Source organism: Halichoerus grypus, chromosome 1 (assembly GCF_964656455.1).
Source record: "Halichoerus grypus chromosome 1, mHalGry1.hap1.1, whole genome shotgun sequence".
Taxonomy (NCBI): Eukaryota; Metazoa; Chordata; class Mammalia; order Carnivora; family Phocidae; genus Halichoerus; species Halichoerus grypus.
Window position 1 is genome coordinate 206821644 of NC_135712.1, and position 24359 is coordinate 206846002.

The window sequence follows — 24359 nt, forward strand, 5'->3', positions numbered from 1 at the left end:
CCTCCCCACTGGCCCAGGGGAGGCACCCTCACACCCAAAGATGCTTTTGCCAAGATGGCTGCGCTGTCCCTTTGAGTTCCTGCTTCTTGTATATTGCTTCTGGGACTCTGGGCTGAGGAGGAAGGGACTGACTTCCCACCTAGAGCGGGTGATGGGGGAAGAAAAGAGAAGGCAGCAGGTGGCGGGTGTGAAAGGGAGGCTGGGAGTGATGAAGTTGTCTTCTCTCTTGGGGGGAGGGGGGCTGCAAAGGTGAGAGATCATCTTCCCTACCCTACACCCTCCTGCAGGGGAGGCAAAGCCAGGTATCAGGGCCTGCAGTCAGGACACCCTTATACCAAGCGCTCTACCCCAAACCTTAGGCTCCGGAAGCTCTGGGCTGGGGATGTCTCCTGAGTACCTCTTCCAGTACCCTCTTCTCCAGCCATTCACCCTGGCCTTCCCACGCCGCCCCCCCAACTCTTTGAGTAGGGTAGTCCCATTGCCACAGTAGCCCAGCCCTGTCATTGCCATTCTCCCAGGGGTGGCCCTCCACCTCTACTCTGACCCCTTCTTGTCTCTTTTGCCCCTCTCTCTTTTCTCACAAGTGCCATGAGTTTTCAAACATCTTCGGGTCTCAGCCTGCTGCTGCCATAAACTTCTTTGGGTTAAGGGGGGAGGCTCTAGGGAGGAACTGGGGGAAAGGAACAGGTAGGTGGCTGGAGGAACCCTTTTTGCTGCTAGAAAGCCCCTCCCTTCTCCTGGGGAGCTGGGGCTGGCTTGTCCCCATCAGTTAGGGGAGAAGGGGTCAGACCAAAGATGGTGGTTTGTCCCATGTAGGGAGACAGGTGTGGGGAGAAGGCAGGGTTGGGTTCCATTGCTAGCTTTTTCGGGTAGGAAGGCTTAACTCAGCTGAAGACCGTGTGTAAGTCTGGATGGGGAAGAGAAATAAGGATAGGGACAGTCTTGCCCAGACAGCTCTGTGGCCTTCCTTGGCATCACTAGGCCAGGAACTCCACTGTAGGCAGGGGCAGCCAGAGGTCTGTGAAGAGCTAGCAAGAGAGGAGGGATGATGGAGTTGGCCCGGCATCAGTCCGGCTAGAGCCAGAGGCTGCCTCTGACACCAGCAAGAGGACTAGGAGAGTAGGCTTGGCAGGAGAGTTCCCTGGGGGACTGGAGGTATACGAGGAATCCGCTTCCTCGCCCCTGACCAACCCTCCTCTCCAGACACTGACAATCAAGGGGAGAGAGGGTGGGGTGGGTCCCTAGGTTCCCATTCCAGCCAAAATCACCAAGGTGGATTCCCAGGCCTCAGATCTGCATGGCAGGGCCCCCTGGTGGGGTTGGACACCACTTCAGCCTAGTGCAAAGCTACCCCCAAGAGCCCAGGTGTCCCCTTACCCCAACCAGACCTGGTGCCTTGACACCCCACCCCAGCTGGGACGGTATAGAGAAGGAAGGGTCTTGGTTTCCTCTCCTACTCCCTTCCTTGGGCTCCTGAATTCATTTGCTTTTAAATCTAATATTTTTCTCTGGGTTGTTTTTTGGGGGGGGGGGGGTGTTTTTTTTTTGTTTCCCTTGCCTTCCTTTCTCTGTCTCCACCTCTTTCCCTGTGTCTTTCTCACTGTCTCTGTGTTCCTCTTCTTTCACCCTCGATTTCTCTGTGTCCATTCGGGCCTCCTCCCCTCTCTCCCACCCCTCCCCCCACCCCAATCTCTCCTTGGTCTCCTTTTCGATATGCCAAACCAATTTTGGGTCGAGTGCATTTAACGAGAACAAAACAAAAGGCTCATAACAAGAACGTTTCAGAAAAAAACAAAAAGTTTAAAAAAAATTGTTGAGTCAAAAAAAAAATCAAACAATAAAGAAATTAAGATTTCTTGGAATGACAAGAGTGGTGTGACTCACTGGGGGGTAAGAAAGGGGTGAGTGGATCTGCTCAAAGTATCCCCATTAGGCTGACACAGTGAGGAACCTGCACTGCACCATTTCGAACCCACGGCAGAGGCCTGGTGAGTCACAGCATCATTAACATTTACAGAGAACTTTGTAAGTTCCTGGGCCTGGCTGAACACTTCAGGTGCAGTTTCTCTTTGAATCCTCATAAATGTTCTAGGGTGCAGGTTATCAGATCTCCATTTTACAGATGGGGAAACTAGCTTACAGTGCCTAGATGCATGCCCAAGTCTCCCTGGGCCAGGCCACTGCCGTATCGAGTCTCAGAGAAGCCCTCCAAGCTGTATTTAGAGCAGAGCACAAGAACCGTATGCTGTGCCTGTCTCCTTCCAACAGCCATTCCTAGACTCCCACACGCGGCTGGAATGGTGCATTTTCTTTTCTTTTTTTTTTTTTTAAGATTTTATTTATTTGAAAGAGAGAGTGTGTACACACGGAGGGGGGGGGAGGCAGAGAGGGGAGAGGGAGAAGCAGACTCCCCACTGAGCAGGGAGCCTGATGCGGGGCTCGAGGCTCAATCCCAGGCCCCCAGAGATCATGACCTGAGCCGAAGGCAGAAGCTTACCTGATTAACCGACTAAGCCACCCAGGCGCCCCTGCTATGTTGCATCCTGTGTATTTCACATTCTCAAATATAGCTGCCAGTGCTCAGAGAGAAAGGAATGACTACTCAAACAGTGTGAGCATCTCTCTCCACACCTCTGCCTTCAACATCTGCATCCAGGATGCCATATTCCCCTAATTATCTTCCCATCTCTCCAGCCACTCCTTCCCAGTCTCTGCAGCTGGTTCCTTCTCATCTCCCTACTTCTTAACATTGGCGAGCTCAGCTACCTATACTCATTCCCTGGGAGATCTTAGCCTTGTAGCATGGTTTTAAATAACTATAAACTGATGACTCCCAAACAGAGCTCCAGCCCGAACTTTTACCCTCGAGCTCCAAATTCATACACATCTAACTACCCATTCCACATTTCCCCGAGTGTCTGGTAGGACTTCAAATTTAACCTGTCCAAACCTGTCCCCCCAGCTCCTCCGAAAATCTCCCCCACCTCAGTTAATAGCAAGTCTATCCAGAGACTTAAGAATAAAACCCTCAGAGGTTCCCTTGTACTTATGTCCTTGTTCAACCCTGACCCAATCTGACAGTAAATGCAATGGTAGTTCTAACTTCAAAATATCCACAGCAAACTAGTTCTTACCACCTTGGTTCAAGCCAAGGTCTCACCAAGACTTCACTGCAACAGTCCCCTAACTAGTTCCCTTGTCTGTCCTTCAGGCTTTTCTCAACACTGAAACCGGAATGATCTTGGTAAGCATCTCGTCCCTCCTCTGCTCAAAATTCTCCAATATACTCCTCTCTTGCCCAGACAAAAGGCCAAGGTCAGCCCAACAGCCTGCAATGACCTATACCACTCTACAACATCAGATCTCATCCCCATGGCTCTCCTCCCTCCCCCCACTAGCCACAATGGGGTTCTTCACTGTACACAAACATGCAGGCAGCACCTGCCTCAGAGCCTTTGCACTGGCCATTCCATAGCATTCATTTATTCTCCTACAGGGCTTATGAAAATCAGTTTCCCAGGCCACTCCATTTAAACTGCAATTGGCCACTCCAGAACCCCCTAACCCACACATCTTGCTTTGTTTGTCTCCCATAGCACTCCTATCTAGCAAACCAAGACATTTCTGGTTTATTGTCTACCTCCCCGACTAGAATGTAATGTAGAATGGTCTGGTTTTTTTCACTACCGTTCCCCAGTGTCTAGCACAGCATCAGACACACAGTAAGTGATCAATAAATATTTGTTAAAGGATGGAAAGCTGAAATCAGCATAAGACCCGAGTGAGCCTGACATAAGAGTTACGAATAATGGGAACTATGAATCTACCACTTCCTCCACTGCTCTCAGCTCCCATGTGCCCCTCACTGTGCAATGCTAAGGTTTAATTTAGCATGGTCCTGAAACCTAAGCTCAATATTTTAGCTGGTACCCAACCGAAGAAAAGGCAACCTGTTCCTATGCTGGAAGAGGAGCTGATTCTCTGGACTAAAGGAGAGACACTCTGTGAGCCAGTCTGGGGACTTTAAAGGATAATTAAATTTAACTATGTATGATTTTAACTCCATGCTCTGATTTTGAAATCAAATCCCAGCATGAGATTCTACAACACGACCAGCTCTTTCACCTCTGTGTCCTTTACTCTCCCCAGCACTGCACACATCCTTCTCTGCTAGCACAATCTAAATCTGCTGTGCCGGATGCCTAGGAACTCAGGTGGTTGCTAGTGGCACCCGTACATACCTGAGGCAACCATTTGCACGTGCCCACAAACAGTAACACTTATGTTGAGATTTATCACTTCAAAGTTCTTTCCTGTGTTTCATCTCATTTAATTATCACAAGGTATGTATTATTATCCCTATTTTTCAAATGAGAAAACTGAAGTTAGAGTGACTAACTGACTTACTCAACAAGATTACTAGGCAGTTGAAAGGGTCTGCATCCTGTAGAGGCTTTCCATGCCCCAACTTAATCCTTTCAATGACACGATGAGGCAGATGTTAGCCCCATTTTACAGCTGCAGAAGCAGAAGTCCAGGAAGGTTAGAGAATGTCCACACAGTCTCTAACCTGGACCAGGCCTCCATCTTGGTCTTCTGATCCCTGGGGCTGCTTCTAGGGATGTCCGTACTCAACTGCAATTGCCCACTCCTCATCACTGCTCACCCATCCCACGTGGCACACAATAAAGGAGGCTATCTGGCTCCCCACACCAGAAGAGATGTGCCCACTAACCATGCCACACCCCAACAGTCCCCATGTAGCTAGTATTAAGGCTGTCCAGAGTGGGAAGGCCTTAATGCAGAGCAACAGAAGATTCTCTTTAGACTCCCAAAAGACTAAAGGCACTGGGGGACTCTGTCCTTGAGAAAACCTCCTCTCCCCCGCAAACTCCTGGAAAGGCCTGGGGGAGCCAGGCTGAGGCTAGTCCTCCATCCTCCCCACAACATCCACTGGCTTATTCTACTCTTCTCTTACTCCTTCAAACATCAGTCATGGAAACCAGCAGTGATGACAGGCCCCTGCTGGCTTTTCCCTCCCCTATTTATGTCATGTTCACTTCATCAGGACTCTCTTACCAAAGCCCTTGCAACTGCTACTCTTTTCTAGCTATCCTGTCCCACTGTCTCCCACAGGCCTCCACCTCCATCTAAATGATCCCACCCTCTCACAACTGAAGCCCTCACTGTAACCCAACCAGTCCTCTCCTGGGAATAATTCCTAAGGAATCACACATGCACATGAAGACTTAGCAGCAAGAAGGTTCACCGTGGTCAGGCTTCTGAGAGTGAAACACAATGAATAAAACTTCAGCATAGAAAATCATTACATAAATCATGCACACAAACAGAATGCATGTAGCCATTAAAAACAATGATGCAGAAAAACATTAACTGACATGGAAATATATTCATAATAAGACTGTGTAAAAAGTCAGACATAAAATACAAGGTAAAGAATGACCCCACCTTTTTTAAATGACATATATATATGCAAAAAGTGTGTGTATAAGGACATAAAACTGTGTGCATATGAACGCATGCGTGTGTGTATATTGCGAAAAGGAATAAAGGGAAACCTCACTAAAATGGAGTCAAGAGGCCAGAAGGGGGAGCTCTCACGCCCCAGCACTACAAGTCCTTTGCAGACCCAACAGGAAGAGATGTACCTCGCAAGTGGACACTACTTTACTACCCCAGGAGGAGGAAGATTTTCTCCCCCCTCCCCCACAACTCCCCCCCAACCCCGCAATAGCGCAGCCCTCGAGACACAGATGACTCAGCCAATAAAAAGCCACTACAAAAAAAAGAAAAGAAAGAAAGAAAAGCCACTACGCTTTGAACTCCCAGTTCACTCCAGAGGACTTTTGGTTTGTAACAGCCGTCCCAATTTCCTTTTCTCTATAAAAGAGCATACCTCTCCTTTGTTATCTAGAGTTGCCTATGGTTATGGTTTTGTCGCAGCTTACAAGTCCCAAAATGCAATTCTCTTATTCCCAAATAAATCCATTTTTGCTGGTAAAACTGATAGCTTAATTTTTGAGGTTAACATTACATATGTTATATACATATGTTATATATATATACATATATATATATATACACACATATAATATCCGAATTTAAAGCCATACATCAGAATATTAACAGGGGGTAATTTTTACTTTCTTGCAATTCTCTATTTAAAAAATTATTTCTTTAAACATATTACTTTATTTTTACTTATTTATTTTTTAAGAGAGAGAGAATGGGAGGGGGGGCAGAGGGAGAGAGAGAATCTTAAACAGACTTCGTGCTGAGCATGGAGCCTAATGCAGGGCTTGATTTCACAACCCTGAGATCATGACCTGAGCTGAAATCAAGAGTCAGATGCTTAACTGACTGAGCCACCCAGGCTCCCCCCTCCATATATTACTTTTGTAATAGGAAGAAGTATTTGTGTATCCTACTTTCTGTGGAATAACAAAAACCAAGAATAACTGATACCTCTGAAAGAATAAAGAACAAGGTGTTAGAACTAGTCTTACAAAGATTGGTTCTAATGTGGTAGTATTTAAGACAATGTGCTGTGGGCACAGGAAGAGATAAACAGGCTCATGGAAGAGACCTGTGACTGGATGGGAACTTGCTCTAGACAGAGGTTACAAATCACTAGGGAAAGGATGGATTCATCCAGAGGCTCTCAAGGGTTTTGGTCTTGGGATCCCTTTTACTCTCTTAAAAATTAATGAGCGGCATTTGGGGTGACTAGGTAGACCACAGAAGATTTGGGGGACAGGAAAAACACTGAGACTATAATCATGGCCATGTGTCATACATTTGTCCAAATCCACAGAATGTACGACACTAAGAGTGAACCCTAAACTACAGACTTTGGGTGATAATGATGTGTCAATGTAGGTTCATCAACTATAACAAATGTACCACTCTGGTGAGGGATGTTAATGGTGGCACAGGCTATGCATGAGGGAAGGTGGGGCAGGGGGCATATGGAAAATCTCTATTTCACTCTCAATTTTCCTGTGAACTTGAAACTGCTCTTAAAAAAAATAAAAAGGAAAAGGAAAAAGGAAAAAAAATTAACTCTTTAAAAAAAATTAACGAGGGGCACCTGGGTGGCTCAGTCTGTTAAGTGTCTGCTTTGGCTCAGATCACGATCCCACAGTCCTGGGATCGAGCCCCACATCAGGCTCCCCGTTCAGCGGGGAGTCTGCTTCCTCTCCCTCTTTCCCTACCCCTGCTCCACTCTCTCTCTCTCAAATAAATAAATAAAATCTTTAAAAAAAAAAATTACTGAGGACCCAAAAAAGCTGTTCTTTAAAGGGATAGGGATGGGGCGCCTGGGTGGCTCAGATGGTTAAACATCTGCCTTCGGCTCAGGTCATGATCCCAGGGTCCTGGGATTGAGCCCCACATGGGGCTCTCTGATTGGCGGGGAGCCTGCTTCTCCCTCTCCTTCTACTGCTCCCCCTGCTTGTGCTCTCTTGCTCTCTGTCAAATGAATAAAATCTTTTAAAAAAAATAAATAAAGGGATAAGGAGTAGATCTGTGTATATTTACTAAATTAGAAATTAAAACTGACAATTTTTAAATATTTAAATTAGCTAATAAATCCATTAGATGTTAACATAAATAATCTATTTTGTGGGAATAACTATATATTTTTAAAAACAAAGTAGTGAGGGGTGCCTGTGTGGCTCAGTTGGTGTCTGACTCTTGATTTCGGCTCAGGTTGTGGTCTCAGGGTCATGGGATTGAGTCCTGTGACGGGCTTGGGCTCGTGCTCTGCACAGAGTCACTTGGGATTGTCTCCCTCTCCCTCTGTCCCTTCTCCTACTCCTCACATGTGCACATGCTCTTTCTCGTAAAAAAATTTTTTTAATTAATTTTTTAAAAGATTTTATTTGACAGAGAGAGATAGCAAGAGCAGAAACACAAGCAGGGGAGTGGGAGACGGAGAAGCAGGCTTCCCGCCGAGCAGGGAGCCCGATGTGGGGCTCGATCCCAGGACCCTGGGATCATGACCTGAACCAAAGGCAGACGCTTAACGACTGAGCCACCCATGCACCCCAATTTTTTTAATTTAAAAAAAAAAAAGTAGTGAAAAGAATGGCTTTGTTTTACATTTTGTAAAGCTCCAATTGTCTGGCTTAACAGAAGAAACCTGGATTCTCACACAGGCTTCTGCAATCAATCTGTTGCAATATGCTCTCTTGATTGAAGTACATGAAGAAAATCCAGCCTCACACAGATATATAATTGGAAGAGGGAGGAATGCTATTTCCTTTTTAGCTAATTGGGAATATTCTACTTTGTTACTTATACCAAAACTCAAAAAGTAGTAGTATGTTCAAGTTAGTTATAATGAGGAATATGAAACTGTATCAATGAACTTTTCACACTGTTACATTGAAACCCGTTGGTCTATTGGAAAATACTGATCTACTGAATTACTACATTTAGCTATACAATATTTTTAAAATCTTCTTTGTTAGTATCACCACTGATCTCATTAGAAAAATCTTTAAATATTGAGAAGTTCAGGCTCATGGTGAATAAAACTTTTCCCAAAGACTATTTTGCTTGAAAGCTCAAATTTTATCATTGGCAACAAACCATCAGTTGTCCTCGAAGTGACCAGCTCACTTCATTCATTCTGAGAAAACATCTGCCAAATATCCTAACTGAATCACTGCAGTCTCATTCTTTCAAGTAAAAATGGTGTTCCATGAAAAAAGTCACCAGTTCCACTTCAACTCAACTGTACAAGTGCATTATGTCAACTAACACCACTCTCAGCATGTTGCTCTATGCAAACTTCCCATTTCACCACACAGAATACTAGAAAGACTTGCTCACGGGGCTAAGTTTTAACACAGATTACTACTTTTCACTGCTTCTTCACAGACACTCTTAAATGGAATTGTTTTAACACTGAATGTGTAGCAACAGTGAGGAATACAATGACAACTACTACTACGGTTTGGGGACACTGCATGGACTCCCGCTAAAGCACCAGTTTTACCCAACCATTGGTTTTGTAACAGTAGGGCACACGACAACACAGTGCAGATGAGAAATGCAAGTAACACTTTAGAATTATTATGAAAATAGTTTATCTCCTGGATCCACAGAGGATCACATTTTGAAAACTACTTAACTACAGAGTAAAAGAAACTGCAACAACTGGTTTCTGTCTGGAAAAAACTAAATCACAGTCCTACTTCACATCATAAACAAAAATAAATTCCAAGTAGATTTTTTAAAGGCTAAATGTGAAAAGTAAAACTTCCAGAAGAAAACACAGTAGGATGGGGCATCTGGGTGGCGCAGTTGGTTGAGCGCCTGACCTTTAGTTTCGGCTCAGGTCATGATCTTAGAGTCATGGGATCCAGCCCCATGTTGGGCTCTGTGCTCAGCGGGGAGTCTGCCTGAGATTCTCTCTTTCCCTCTCCCTCTGCCCCCCTCTCTCTCTTTCTAGAATAAATAAACCTTTAAATAAGAAAAAAAGAAAAAGAAAACACAGTAGGATATCTTATCGACCTCAGGGTAAGATTTCTTAAGCAAAGCACAAAAAACACAAACTCTAAGTAGATTGATTACTCTGATGACATTAACATAATAATAATAAATCCTGAACATCAAAAGACACCAAGCAAATGAAAAGGCAAGTATCAGATGTAAGAAGAACTTCTGCACTAATTAAGATGAAGACAATGCAGCAGGAAAATGGGCAAAGATATCAAAAGGCAATTCACAGAAGACAAATGGTCAATAAACAGATATAAATAGCTCAACCTCACTAGTAATCAGAAAAATGCTAACTGAAACCACTCATGTACACCCATCAGAGAAACAAAAAATGTAAAAATCTGACAGTACCAAGTGTTGATAAGGACACTGAGCAATAGCAACACTACTGGTGGGAGTAAGAACTGCAACCATCACTTTGAAGAGCAAACTGGCAGTTATCTAGTAAGGTGGATATTCCCATAACCCAGCATTTCAACTCTTAGATGTGTATCCTAGGGAAACTCCTACATAGAACAGTGACCACTGAAGCACTGCTGGTAAGAGTAGAAAATGAGAAACCACCTAAATATCGAGCAAGAGGTAAATGGATAAGTAAATACTGTCCAAGAAAACTTTCTGTGACCATGAAGTGTTCTCTACCCATGCTGTCTAATGTGGTAGCCACCAGCCACAGGTACCTATTAAATGCACAAAATGTGACTAAGAGTGAGTAGGGAATTTAACTTTGTATTTAATTTTGATTAACTGAAATCTAAATAGCCACATGCGGCTAATGGCTACCACATCAGACAGCACGGCTACAGCAGTAAAAATAAATGACTTAGAGTTACATACGTGTAAATGTAGATACATTGCAAAAGCATTACATTGGACAAAAAAAGAAAGTTTCAGAAGGTAATGGCTGGGACTAGAGTGAAGCAAGCGGAGTGTATAGAGTGAAAATATTAGGAGGCACTCACCCTCAGGGTTGTACAGGTACAGGCTGGACACCTGGGTGACCCCGAGAGTGAACACCGCCTTAAATTTTGGGCCATAGGTGCCTTGCTCGTCTCAACCTGTAAGTATATATCAGTATGCTACTGTGTCAGTGGTCCCCAAGATCATCCCAGGTTCGATGATTCCTTAGGAGGACTCACAGGATTTAGCATATAGCCTACACACAGCTATGGTTTCTTACAGTGAAAGGGTACAAAGCAAAATCAGCCAAGGGAAAAGGCACAGGGTGTGAAGTCTAGAGGAAACCAGACACAAGATTTCAAGAATCCTCACCTAGTGAAGTCACATGGGATGCACTTAGTTCCTACAGGAAAGTTGTAACAACACGTGTGAACTGCTGCCCACCAGGGAAGCTTAGAGACTCAATGCCCACAGTATTTATTGGGCGCTGGTCAAGTACCAAAATTCCAGAACCCAGAAGGAAAGGAGGTATTCAACATAAATCACATTGTACAGTTTAGGCACCATGAGGCACTCTTATTTACGGGATGACAGGAACCTTCCTGAAATCCAAGTTCCTAGAGGCCAGTCAAGGGCCAACCTTGCAAACAGGCCTTTCTAAAGACAGCAGTCTCATGCCTAGAATGGTAACTTTTTTGCACAGATTTCATTTATATAAAATTGTAGAACATGATATATAATACTATATATTGTTTAAAGACACGTATATAATAAACATGTACAAACATGCACAGAAAAACAAACACCAAATCTAGGGTTGTAGTTACATTTGAGGAAAAGGGGAAAGGACTAGGTTTGAGACAGGGGTACAGAAGACCTTTCAACAGAATCTCTAATGTTTGATTCCTTAAGCAGAGTAATGGGTAAAAATTTATTTTGTTGTAGCATTTCTTCTACCCTTCCAAATGTGTGTGCACCTGAGATATTATGTAGGAAGAATAAAGACTTATTACTATATACTACTAACAGCTCACGTTATAGAGTGCTTTTCACATTCCAGGTATTATACTAAGCCCTGTATACGAATTTTTTTTTTTTTTAAGATTTTATTTATTTATTTGACAGAGAGAGAGAGGCAGGAGAGAGGGAACACAAGCAGGGAGAGTAGGAGAGGGAGAAGCAGGCTTCCCGCCGAGCAGGGAGCCCGATGCGGTGCTCGATCCCAGGACCCTGGGATCATGACCTGAGCTGAAGGCAGACGCTTAACGACTGAGCCACCCAGGCGCCCCTATATGAATTTATTCTTTTAAATACACTCAGAGGTCAATGTGAGGCAGCAGAGATCTCTACCCTCAATCAGCTGTCAATCTACTGAGGGATGATGAGAGATAAGCACAGTCTAAAACCAATTTAAGTACTGGATCTGAATGCTACTAAGGTAATAAAACAGGGTAATATGATTAAGGAAGGGCTGCTTTAAACTAGGGTGGCCTGGGAAGGCTTCTTTGAGGGGACATTTGAGTTGAACCATAAATGATGACAATGAGACAGCCATGCAATTGTCTAAAGACAGCACATTTCAGGCAGAGGGAATAGCAAGTGCAAAGCCCCGCAGCAGGAATAAGCTTGGTGTGTTGAAAAACAGTAAATAGGGCGCCTAGGTGGCTCAGTTGGTTAAGCCACTGCCTTCGGCTCAGTTCATGATCCTGGAGTCCCGGGATCGAGTCCCACATCGGGCTCCCTGCTCGGCAGGGAGTCTGCTTCTCCCTCTGACCCTCTCAAGCTCTCTCTGTCTCATTCTCTCTCTCAAATAAATAAATAAAATCTTTAAAAAAAAAAAAAAGAAAAGAAAAGAAAAACAGTAAATAAAGCCAGCAAGGCTGGAGAGGAAGACTGGTAGATGAGGCCTGAGAGGTCAGCTGAGGTCACCATGCAGGGCCTCCTAAGCCACAGTAAAGATCTTAGGTTTCATTCTAAGTATGATAAGCCTTTGAAGGTTTTAAGCAGGGTAATGACATGATCTCGTTTACAACTGAAGATTATTCAGCCAGCTGTATGGAGTACTCATTATAGATAGCCATTTTCTTTTTTCTCTAAAGATTTTATTTATTTATTTGACAGAGAGACACAGCGAGAGAGGGAACACAAGCAGGGGGAGTGGGAGAGGGAGAAGCAGGCTTCCCGTGGAGCAGGGAGCCCAATGCAAGGCTCAATCCCAGGACCCTGTGATCAGGACCTGAGCCAAAGGCAGTAGCTTAACGACTGAGCCACCCAGGCGTCCCAAGAGCCATTTTCTTCATTAGCACCAAAGACATAATGCTTGTGGCTGATGAGCTTCTCAGGGGGTACGAAAAGGTTGGGGGGTGGGGGGAAAGTTCCACAATGCAAAAAGAAAACTACGAAGCTGGAATGAATAAGTATTTAATTAAATATCTAGAAAACAACATCATGGCAACTTCATTCATCATTAAATTTAGTATTCATATAAACGTCTGAATTACATTTGGAAATAATGTGAAAATTAGATTTTTTCAATCACAAAAATTCGCAACTATACCCAATGACTGCCAAGAAATCATAGCTGATCATAAACGGGGATTTTCTTGCAGCCAAATCATCTCAAAGGAAAAACAGCTGTCAATATTTTTAACCACAAAACATTTTAACTTAATGTGAAATGCAGATATACAAAAAGAAAAAAAAAGTGTCTAGCATCATGAGGCCTTACAACTGTACCAACACCACAGAGGTGGCTGGGTAAGAAATGCTCGTGGCTTAAACTGGTGTTCAGGCCTACACTCTATGAGTCTGAATAGTGGCCAGGGGACCGTTGCAAAGGCTTCTCTGAGAAAAGCACATTTGAACAGGTAGAACTGAATGACAAGAAGGTGTCAGCCATGCCAAGAGCAGGGAAGAAGAGGTTCTAGGTGGAGGTTCTGCACTGGAAATGCCAGGTCAGATTTGTAAGGAACCAAAAGAGTCTGGCCGAACTGAAGCTGGGGTTGGGGGAAGGGGGTAGTAGGAAACAAAGCATGTAGATTCTCGAACACTGTATTCTCATCCCGAGAATAGAAAACCACTCATATTTAAGAGTGGCTGATCCAGTTTGTTTCACACCTACACTGTCCAGGAATACAGCAGCCACTTGCCACAGGGGCTCAGGAAGACCTGCACGCAGTTCGTGCCACTGCAGCACAGAACTTTCCCCATCACTCAATTCTAACTGATTAACGTTTACACTGAAAACCCGACATGCAGTCGAGCTCCCGGAAAACTTGTATGTTGGGAATAGACGGCGTGGGCATGTGAACCTACATTCTCAACTCTCAATTTTATGAAACCTAATAAAGCCAGACCGCCTCTCTCCGATGAAAATGCAGCTGCAACGGTAAAACGCACGGGATTTCCAAGCCTTGGTACTTAGTAAAAGAATGGAAGATACATCTCCTTTGTATTTTTTATACCCATCGCATGTTGAAATAAGATCTTGGCTACACTGGGTTAAAGATAACATTAATTTCACCTGGTTTTTTGTTTTACTTTTTTTTTTTTTTTTTTTTAACGTGCTTACTAGAAAAATGTAAAGCGAGAACTGTGGCTCGCGTTAATTCTCCACTGGTCGCGGGTGGAAGCTGAGGGTAGCTCCAGGAGGTGCCTGGAGTCTCCCGGGCAGGGCGTGACGGCGGTCCGACCCTGGCGAGGGGGTGCACAGAAGTTTCTAGTTGTATTATGCAGTCACGAGTCAAGTCCGTGAGTTTTCACCGGCCCCGTTCACAGGGCGGGGAGACGAGGCCCCGGGAGCTGAGTGGCAGAGGCCGGACTCCAACTCCCCTCTCCACCTGAAACCTCCCAGCGGCCCTCGAAGGCGAGAGCGGGATTCGAACCAGGCCCGACTCCCGGGGCCCCGGACCCAGCGCGCCGCGTGAGCGCCGCTCCGTTTCCCCTCAGGAGCGTAACCAACGTTCACAACGGACTCCCCCGCCGCCGGGCCAGAGGGGCCGGGAGCCCCTTAGAGAAGGTGCCGGCTACGCTCACCTGCTGACAGACGCCAGGGCGACAAACGCTCCTCCTCTCTCCACTCACGGTTCAAGCACGCCTGCAGCCGACTTCCGCTCCTCTGCCGCGAATCCCCAGCTAAGTATTCCTCTCCTCCCGCCCCGCGACCAACCCAGCCAATCACCTCTTAGAAAATCTGCATCAGCCCGGCCACACGCCTGCCTGCCAATCACCGCGGGCGCCAGCACCGCCCTTCCCGCCCTCTTAAGCGGGCGCCGCGCGCCACCGCTAGGCGGTTGGCGGCGCTGCCCTCCGCCGGGATGCGTCTCCCGGAAGGGCGGGGCGAAGCGCGGGCCACGCCTGTGCGGGAACCTTTGGGATTGGCCAAGAGGAGCCTCGCGCTCTGCCTCCGCCCACCCCCTCCCTAGACATCCGAGTCGGAGACGCTGGGGATTGGTTCCCGCTGGGCACCCAGAGAAGCCAAGAAATGGTTCCGCCTCCCCCGCGCATCCCGGAGAGGGAGCTCCATGGATTGGCCCGAGGAGTCTCGGCGCGCGCCGATCCGCGCCTCAGCATTGGCTGAGGATGTGCTCGCGCCGCCGGAGAGCATTGACGGTGATTGGCCGGAGGGTGGGGCCGGCTATTTGAAGGAGGCGCGCGGATCAAATACGCACTTCAGTCGGCGGACAGAAGAGGCGGGAGCTGCTCTGGGTAACGCTACCCCGCTGACCACAGAGGACTCAGGCGCGGGCTCTGTCCCAGCTGTGGCCTCTGCCGCAGTCCGGCAAGGCGATGGCCAAAGTTTCTGTGCTGAACGTGGCGGTGCTGGAGAATCCGAGCCCTTTCCACAGCCCTTTCCGGTTCGAGATCAGCTTCGAGTGCAATGAGGCCCTGGCGGACGGTGAGGCTGGGCCTGTGTGGAGATCCCCCCCTCCCCCCGGCCAACCCCGACCTCCCCCGTGAAACAAGCCCTTCCAACCTTGATCTCCCTCCTTCCCTCCCCTTCAGCCCCAGCCTCCTTGTAAGAGACTATCCTGACACCCCATGGCCAACCCGACCCCCTCCCCACAGTTACTCCCGTTTCCCCAGTGGAGACCATCATCCCGCTCTTTTTTTTTCTGTGGAGCTCCTCCTGGGCACGTATTTTCTATCAGTCTCCATTCTTTAACCTGCAGAGACCGTCAGTCACCCTGTCTTCCCCAGACTCCCTTCCTTTTTTCCCAGCGGAGCCCCTCCGTTACCCTTTATCTCTGTGAAATCCCTTTCCCCCGTGGCAAGACCTTACTCGCCCCGATCTCCCCATTTGTCTCCCAGTAATCCGCTCCCCAACCTGCTGATATTTAAAACAACCGCACCCCCACCCACTTCTGATTGTTTTCTACCCCCAAAGCACATGCCCTAGAACCTGGCTTCCCACCTCCTTAGCCTGTACCCAGTTTTCCACTCTTGAGCTCCACCTGGGGAAGCACGGCAGGTTTCCAGCTCCAGTCTTTCAGGATAACTTGGTTTCCCCAGCTCCCGTTCCTCCCTCCTGTCTGTGTGCTTCGATAAATACACTCATATCTGAGGGGTGGCATAACCAGTCAAGCATCAGCCGGTTCCCACTGTCTGCCCACCAGGTTCCAGCTGATCTACTGCAGAAATTCTTTCAACACTTTTGATGGTCTGACCCAGTCTGGGGGGTGGGTGGGCCAGGCTGAGCCATGATGGTATCTGACTTCAAACAATTGGCTGGGAGTTCGGAACTTTTTGTGCATCTTTTCCAAGGTGTTTTCACAGATGTACTTATTCATCTGTGTGTTAAAAAGGTGGACATGGCTCTCATCTCACAGATGAGAAGACAGGAACCACAAAGAATGAAAGACCTTTCAAGTAAAGGTCTATAAAAATTGAAAATCTAAGGTTGCCCAGGGACTCTTGGCACCACTTTCAGGAGGAAGTACTCCATTAGACAGATTCTTCACTTGGTGGTTAAAGAAGAGGCTGCAGCCGAGGAGCTGGAGCTCTGTGAGGCCATGGTGTGCTAACTAGCGCCTCTCAGTGGTAGGTGGGTGGTTTGTGGGAAAAGCCAGCCACTTGGATTAGTTTGGGGTTGATAACAATTGGAGATGTGAGTCCTTTTGGGCTAGGTCAATAGATCAGTCTCTCCCAGTTTCTCTCCTTTTTAAATTAAGGAATCTACTTGTGACTAACTATAGAATAAGCCCAGTTAAATCCTTTCTGGAACAAGGCAGGGTGTAAATAAATAATTAAAGTGTAGAATGACAGTGTGGAATAAGAATTTAATTTTAAAGCCAGGAGGAGATATAAGGAGCTAATAGGTTAAGGGATTCACAGTTCCCAGAAGGCAGGAGATCAGGTTTCAAGCAGCCTGTTTGTGCTCCTTGCATTTAAAAAGGGTTGCATGGTCCTTATCTAGTACTTCTGTTCCTAGGAAAATCTCTGCCCTGTTTACTGTTTATGGACTCCGAGCAGGAAAGTCAAAAGTCAACCTGCTGTGCATTATTTTTTAATAAAGAGAAATGGAATGACTTCCCCAGGGTCATAGAAGTAGAAGTCTTGGTGCTACGTCTGTAGAAGCATTGACACTAGAGCTTGTCTCTAAGTTCGGAGTCCAGAGTTCTCTACCTTTGCTATAACCTGGGAAAGAAAGAATTCATCCCTTATTTTAAGAAGTGGAGCATAAATAAGACTGACCGTAGAATTTATTTCCACATCAGGACACTCTCAAAAGAGAATAAAGGGGGTGCTATTATTAATTACGCCCAAACAATAAAGCTTTTGCTCAGAGAAATGCAAGTTGGAAAGCAAACTCTGGCCTGGAAACCCAGACTCTGGTTCTACCCCTAGGGCTGTCCATGACTTTGACCTGCCAACTTGCTTTTTGCCTCTTCCTGGCCTTCTTCCCATGGAGCAGAGAGAATCCGTTTCCTGCCTCCCAAACAGTTGGAGGGGGCCAGGCTTTAGAAGTCTCTCAGATTCTGGAGAAATCTCAGTCTTGTTTCCTTGACACTGGCAACTGAAGATCCGACGAAAGGCCCAACCCCCAGTCAGTGGCTGGCCCTGTTTCCCAAGGGCTCCAAGCCCCTTTGGTTCTTTTTTCTCCTCGGCAACTGGAAATAGATGCTTCCAAGGCATGGGTCCACATTTAATACAGTAGGTGTGTTTTTCTCTTTCATTGAGAAATTCAATAGCCACTATTTGAATAAGTCATGGAACCAGATGTTCTGTCCCACAGCTAACACCGTGGTCAGGCCACAATTCATCTATATGATTCTGAACAAAGGTAAAGTGATAAACAGAAAAAAAGCCTACTAAATAGTCTTTGTTTTTGTTTTTGTCTTAAGGTGGGAAACATTCTCCAGCTAGTTCAACTATGATGAATTTTTACATGCCTTTAATCAGGTTGTTAGTTTTGGTTTTGTTTTTGTACATAGTGGAAGAGCATGTTGTCGACTGTTCGATTGTAAAGTCAGGGCATAAAGACAAAATTGAATACTGTCAAGTTACCCTTGGAATTGCCTGAAAAGTTAGGTACACCATGTTATGCGTGTGCAATCACCTCCTACTTCTAAAAAATGGTTATATTAAAAAATGGAGCCACTTAAGTATGCTTCTGCTTCAAACGCTTCAGCAAGTTTAAGATGATCCAGTTTGTAGGTCCTTATTTTCAAGCATCTGCTGTCTTCCATAGAGGACTTTATCAGCTCCTCTAACCCGTTGAGTCAGTATTTCTCTATGGTCCTCGGGTCATTTCTCTGGTTTCTTTTCAGCCTCTCTTGAGGGAGCCATGGTGGCCCATTTGCCTGGCTGCTGGTGCAGTGCATTTTCTCTGGACAGCACCCACACCAGTCTTTATTTAGGTTTTGCCAGTGGTATTGAACATCCAGTGCCTGTGACCCTCACAGGACCTGCTCTCCTTCAGCCTCCTTTTTATCTCCCCCCAGCACATTGGTTAAATGCACACATACAGGACTCCACTGGTGGGGGGGGGGGAGGGGGTTGCAGGAGGAAAGCTACCAAAATAGAGAGCTGTGTTAGAAAGGTAAGGACAGAGCCAGCTTGATTTTTGTTTGTCCAGAAACGTTCTGTCTAGTCGTGTCACTCCTTGTCACAAAGATAAATCAGTAAACTTAATCGGTCCCTGCAAATAATAAGAGACTGGGGTTTTAACCCCCATGAGGTCTATGCCACAGACCTGTTAAGGTCCCTGAGTAGAAGGTCTGGGTGACGCTGCAAAGGGACAGGAAATCAGTGTATCGAGGAAGAGCTTGGGGCTCGGGTGACAAACCTCCGTAGCTGTGGCCCAGCCTAGTAGTGTTTCCCAAGTTGGATGCTCTTGTGGGACACTGGACCAAGAAGCAGGGCAACTTCAACAACAGTTTGCTTCCTGTGAAACTCATAGCTTGTGAAATTTCCGCCGGCTGCTGGAGCTGTACGTTGTGTAATTTCAAAGAACCTAAAATAAGTTGCAGGTCTCCTGCCAACCTCCCCTGTACTAGCATGACCTTGCCCCTAATACACTTGGACCTCCTGCAAGAGGCAGCAGTCACCGGGAATTTCCTGTGCTTGCTGGGCAGGGTCTCCTTAAGCACTTTTCCTTTCACTTTGCTGGAATTACTCATGGATGAGATCCCCCTACTGGATGGGGTGCAAGCGAGTTGGGGTTCGAAGGATCACCCTACGGTGCCACGTTTGTTGACTGAGTCACTGTCACCCAAATGTCTGAGGGGAGGCATGAGTTGGTGCCGGAACTGGAAGACCTGGGGGCTGGCTGGCTCCCCCAGTGGCCTCGTCTTCCCCCTCCTGACGGCTGGCTCTCCTGCTGGATTGGAATCCGCTGCCCTGCCCCAGTTGTCGAGGGATCTATTCAGTTCGGTGGCACCGGTCCCTGTGTGTGAAAGAGGATGCTGCTTCCTATCCCAGCACCCAGTGGGCAGGGCCCTGAATGGCCCAATTCCCTGCTCTTCCCTCCTCAGCACGCCTCTGTCACGTGGCTCCTAATTCAACCTCTGCCATACGGTTCACCCTCAGGCTCTGAGATCCCCGAGTTTCCCTGGAGATGCAGAGTCAATGTTACTGGGCACACCTAGGCTCACGGGAGAAATTTCCCCACTAGAAGTAGAGTTTCATGCCCACTCCAGTGTTCAGGCCTGTGGTACCTGGCACTTAGTCCCCAGATGTCAGGTATTCTTGAGAATAAAGATCTCTCAATATATTAAGGATCTGTCTACAACTCACATGAGAAGACCTTCCCCTGCCTTCGTGCTGCCCAGGTATTTCAAATCCTTAATATCCCATATCCTTACAGATCTAGAGTGGAAGATCATTTATGTTGGCTCAGCTGAGAGTGAGGAGTTTGATCAAATCCTAGACTCCGTGCTAGTTGGGCCTGTCCCAGCGGGGAGACACATGTTCATCTTTCAGGTAAGAAAGACAAGGCCTAAGGCCTTGGCACCGAGAGACATCCTCTTGTACCTGAGAGCACACAGTGCGGTTCAGGGGCCAAAAGTTGAGGTTCAAATTCTGGCTCTGCTTTCAGGGACTGTCTGACCTCTCAGAAGTACTTCATACATTTCCCTTTTCTCCACTTCTGTGTCATAGTTGTCACCATGAGCCACTGATTCATAGTTGATTCTCATTATTCACGGGAGTCGCGTCCTATAAGGTCGCTGCGAATGCTGCATTAGCGAGTTTGTGAATACCAAACCATTGCCCCTGGAAGAATACAGGGATAGGTTCCTACAAGTCCTATTGTCAACCAATCAATACATAATCTTGTTTCATGTGTATTTATGTTGAAAGACACCTTATTTAGTAATATTGTTGGTTCATTCACATTGAACTCCCTGCCAACAGCACTGTAACTCATGCCTGAACAAAGCTTATCTAACACACATGTTTTCTTCATAAAGCACATCATCACCTTGCACTAAGCACTATGCCTGGTAGCCATTCTGAACAGCAAAATTACCAGGGCTCCTGGGTGGCACAGTTGGTTGAGCATCTGACTCTTGATTTTGGCTCAGGTCATGATCTCGAGGTCATGGGATCGAGCCCTGCATTGGGCTCCGTGTGGGGTCTCCTTGGGATTCTCTTCTTCCCTCTCCTCCTCCTCCCCTTCCCCCCTCTCGCTCGCTCTCTGTCTCTCAAATAAATAAATATTTTAAAATAAATAAATATTTTAAAATAAATAAATACTTAAAGATATTAAAAGCAAAGGCTCTGCTCAGTCCTCACCTACATCCCGCTCTGCCGCTCCCTCCTCAATCCAAGCAACCTCCTCCCATCCCCTAACGCCTCACCCACCTGTAGCCAGGCCACCAGCAAGCCAAGCCCGTCTACTACACTCCACAAGCAGGGCTGGCTTCCTGAGCATTCAGCCCATGCAGCCACACAGGGCCCGGCACCTGGTCTAATACTCTGCTGTCACTGGCTAAAACTTACTATTTGTGAATAAGGGATCCCATGTTTCATTTTGTATTGGTTTCATTTTGTACCAGTTATGTAGCTGGTCCTATCCATAACAACACACCCCAAATCTGTCTGCCTCTGTCCTCTCCCTTCTGGTCTAAGTCACTGTCCACACCTCCAGGATGACCACTGTAACCTGCCGAATCTCCCTGCTCACATAATGGCCCTCCTCCCATCACAGCATCACACACTGCCAGTCTTTACAGACCACAAGAGTGATGCAGCACTTACCTCCTGCTAAATATTCTTGCTCTTCCCCAAGCCCTTAACTGGCCCAAAAGGCCCTGGGTGGCCTGGTACCTACCTGCCTTATCTTATGCCACCCTCCCCCTGCTCTCTACACTCCTCAGCACCATTTACTCCTTTGTGGCACTTGTCACACTGAGCATTTTACAGGCATTTACGGGATTGATTCTGTCTTCCCCACTCGATTAGAAACTCCCGTTGGCAGAGACCATACTTTTGGCTCAGTAAATATGTGTTGCTCGAAAATCACAAGATGGAGGTGTGGCTGTGCGATCAATGCTAAGGCACAGGGTGTGTTTCCTCTAGGCTGACGCCCCCAACCCATCCCTCATCCCTGAGACCGATGCTGTGGGTGTGACCGTGGTCCTCATCACCTGCACCTACCATGGACAGGAGTTCATCCGTGTGGGCTACTACGTCAACAACGAATACCCCAGTCCCGAGCTGCGGGAGAACCCACCCCTGAAGCCAGACTTCTCTCAGGTGGGACCTGTCTCTGCACTTCCTGCTTCGGACAGGCTGGCTCCTTTGCACCTGGGGGAGTTGAGTCATTGGAACTGGGAGCCAAGGTCACTTCTTAAGGTTTTCAAGTCATGCTCAGATCTTGCAGCTCCAGACTAGAACCAGAGAAAGAAAGGTCTTTGTTTCTCAGAAGCACGCCTCACAGAATTGAGATTAGATAGGTCTCAGCCCTAAGTCATGATATATAGGCACTCCTTGGAGTTCTACCCATAGTTGCTGATGGTGACAGAATAAGTAAGTTCTGTTCTTCCTGGCCTTGGGGCAGGGGCTGGGGGTGCCCCAGCTCCGTGGGAGTAATGACAGGGCATGCTGACAAGGATTGACATTCCTCTTTCTGCCCCAGCTCCAGAGGAACATCTTGGCCTCGAACCCCCGAGTGACCCGCTTCCACATCAACTGGGATAACAACATGGACAGGCTAGAGGCCATAGAGAACCAGGACCCTGCCCTGGGCTGTGGCCTCCCCTTCAGCTGTGCTCCCATCAAGGGCTTGGGTCTCCCTGGCTGCATCCCTGGCCTCCTCCCCGAGAATTCCATGGACTGCATCTAACTGTGGGAATCCAGGCCCTACCTGGGCCCAGCCAGGACTGTGGCCAGTCTCCTAGCACATCTGGAGAGGGCAGCTGGGCCTCCCACACAGTCCCATGGAGGCCATCTGGAGGACTTTGGGGCCATCAACTATACCTAGGCCAGTCAGACATGGCTCTGAGGAAGGAGCAGGCCTCAGGTCTCTCCCAACCCTGACCCAGAAGGATCATCTTACCTCTACTGCCCAGGCCTGTAAGAAGCAGGTACTTCAGTTTTTAATTCTTTGTGACTTGTGTCTTTTCTCTCTTCCACACACACTATAAATTCCACCTGCAGGCCTTTGTGCCACCATGCTCCTTTGAGTACCATTGACCCAAAGCTCTTCCCACAGACCTCCCTGGCCTGCCTTGAGGGTTTCTTGGTCAATGCCTGGCAAGGCTCCAGCCCTGTTGAGCCAAAGGTTCTGTCATTCCTGTCCCTTCCCAAACATCGGAGCAAATCCACCCAGCTTTTTGGAGTCACAGGCAAGGAATCTTGGTTAGAAGGTGCACTTGGACACAATTTCTGTCCTTCTCCCAGGACAGTTTTTAAGTCTTTTTAATCCAACAGCCTCTGGAAAACTCTGTTCCCAAAGGCGTGCTCAGCAGGATGCTGAGGAATGATGGTTGACTCTCCTCTCAGTCACAACCACCTTCCTGTCATCTCCTAACTGGATCTGGCTTTCCCTGGAGGCTGCCATGGTGGGAAGATGGCATGCTGGAGGAGTCTGCTTTGCTCAGTCTGCCTCAGTGTTGGCATCAGGGCCCCTCTGCCTGCCTTGATCTGCCCTCTGCGAAGACCTCGTGCTCTTGCAGGCACAGGAAACCATAGGGACCCTGAAAACCTCTCCCCTGCCATGCTCCCCGCAATGCCCCGTTCCCTTGCTGCTATGTGGATGCTATTGTGATTACAGTTTGTATATTAAAGGGTTTTTATATTAAATATGTTTGGTTGATCTAAAAATAAAAAGCACTTCATCTAGACTGATTCTGCTTTTGTCTTAAGTGGGCTGAGGCAGATTTGTCCATCTCTCCTCATGATGTGGTGAGGGGGCTCTTGCCCCAGCCAGTGGGCTGACTGCCCTTTGTCCCTTTGCTCAGCTTCTTACCCTAGTCTTAATTGGTTACATAATTGTACTCCAGACTGAGGTTCAGGGAGGGGTTTTTCTTTGTCAAAAGTTAAGCAACCCAGCTGTTCTGGATAGAGCATAACCAGTGATTTTTTAGACTTTGACCTTGACCCACAGGAAGAAATTAACATCATGCTCCAAGGACACACACAGCAACACTTTTATTAAATTTTACTTAGCCTTACTTTGTAACTGCACAGCCCAGAGTAGACTGGTTTGGCTGGTGAGCCATTTCCCCATAATTCACAGAAGTGCCCTGACTCTTCCCTCCCAGAAACATGGACTTAGGAACATGGGTGCAGACAGCTGCTGGAGAGGGTGCAGATTGTATAAATCAATAGGCAGAGCAGCCAATTGGCTTGTAGACCTGAGACCAGCTAGCCCTTGAGTCAAGATAGCTGGCTCATCTGGCCCCCTGCTCCCCTTGGCAAGTTCTGTTTGGGTCTTCTACTTCAGTGGTTCTCAACTAGGGGCACTTTGCCCCTGGGGCACATTTAACAATGTCTGAGATGGTTTTGGTGAAGAGGCAGGTCCTACTGGCATCCAGTGGGTAGAGATGGGATGCTGGCTAAAACTATAGTGAACCCACAGGACCGTCCCTCTCCCCAACAAAGAATGACCCTGCCCCAAATGTCAGTAGTGTGACAGTGAGAAACTGACCTCAGGCTGTGTTTTAAAAGGGCACCCAGGGGTGCCTGACTGGCTCAGTGGGTGGAGCATGCGACTCTTGATCTTGGGGTTGTAAGCTGGAGCAGCACATTGGATGTAGAGACTACTTAAAATCTTTAAAAATAAGTAAAAATAAAAGAGCACCCAGAAAAAAGAGTCATCTTATTGCTCTGGAGGGCAGCTTCCCTTTGTGTTGCCCAGACAAAGGGCATCCCCAGCCTGGCTGTGCCCCAGATTCCTCATCTGTGAAATGGGAGTGATGGTAATAGTACCTCCGTGATAGGAATAGGGCGCAATGTATTTAACAAGTGCCAGCTGGGGCGCC

The 24359-nt window shown here is 47.1% G+C and overlaps 1 protein-coding gene and 1 long non-coding RNA gene across 4 annotated transcripts in view; one reads left to right on the forward strand and one right to left on the reverse strand.

The window, feature by feature from the left end:
- Positions 1–14586, reverse strand: part of LOC118519203 (uncharacterized) — a 41912-nt gene extending 27326 nt beyond the window's left edge. For all 3 annotated transcript variants that reach the window (XR_013441046.1, XR_004909052.2, XR_004909051.2), the window contains exon 1: positions 14467–14586. This is a non-coding gene — a long non-coding RNA (uncharacterized LOC118519203). The remainder of the gene's footprint in view (positions 1–14466) is intronic.
- A 274-nt stretch (positions 14587–14860) lies between these two features.
- On the forward strand, positions 14861–23223 carry ASF1B (anti-silencing function 1B histone chaperone). The gene is made up of 4 exons (XM_036066523.2): positions 14861–15328; positions 19739–19854; positions 21454–21630; positions 22013–23223. Exons 1-4 carry the CDS (start codon positions 15220–15222, stop codon positions 22217–22219), a joined length of 609 nt encoding a protein of 202 aa, XP_035922416.1. The 5' UTR covers positions 14861–15219; the 3' UTR covers positions 22220–23223.
- Positions 23224–24359: the final 1136 nt, after the last annotated feature.

Bases quoted from the DNA above. Each gene is read 5' to 3' on its own strand.
- ASF1B (XM_036066523.2), top strand. From the start codon at position 15,220: ATGGCCAAAGTTTCTGTGCTGAACGTGGCGGTGCTGGAGAATCCGAGC. The intron at 19,855-21,453 runs GTAAGAAAGACA...TGTTTCCTCTAG, and splicing joins GACACATGTTCATCTTTCAG to GCTGACGCCCCCAACCCATC. The intron at 21,631-22,012 runs GTGGGACCTGTC...TTTCTGCCCCAG, and splicing joins TGAAGCCAGACTTCTCTCAG to CTCCAGAGGAACATCTTGGC.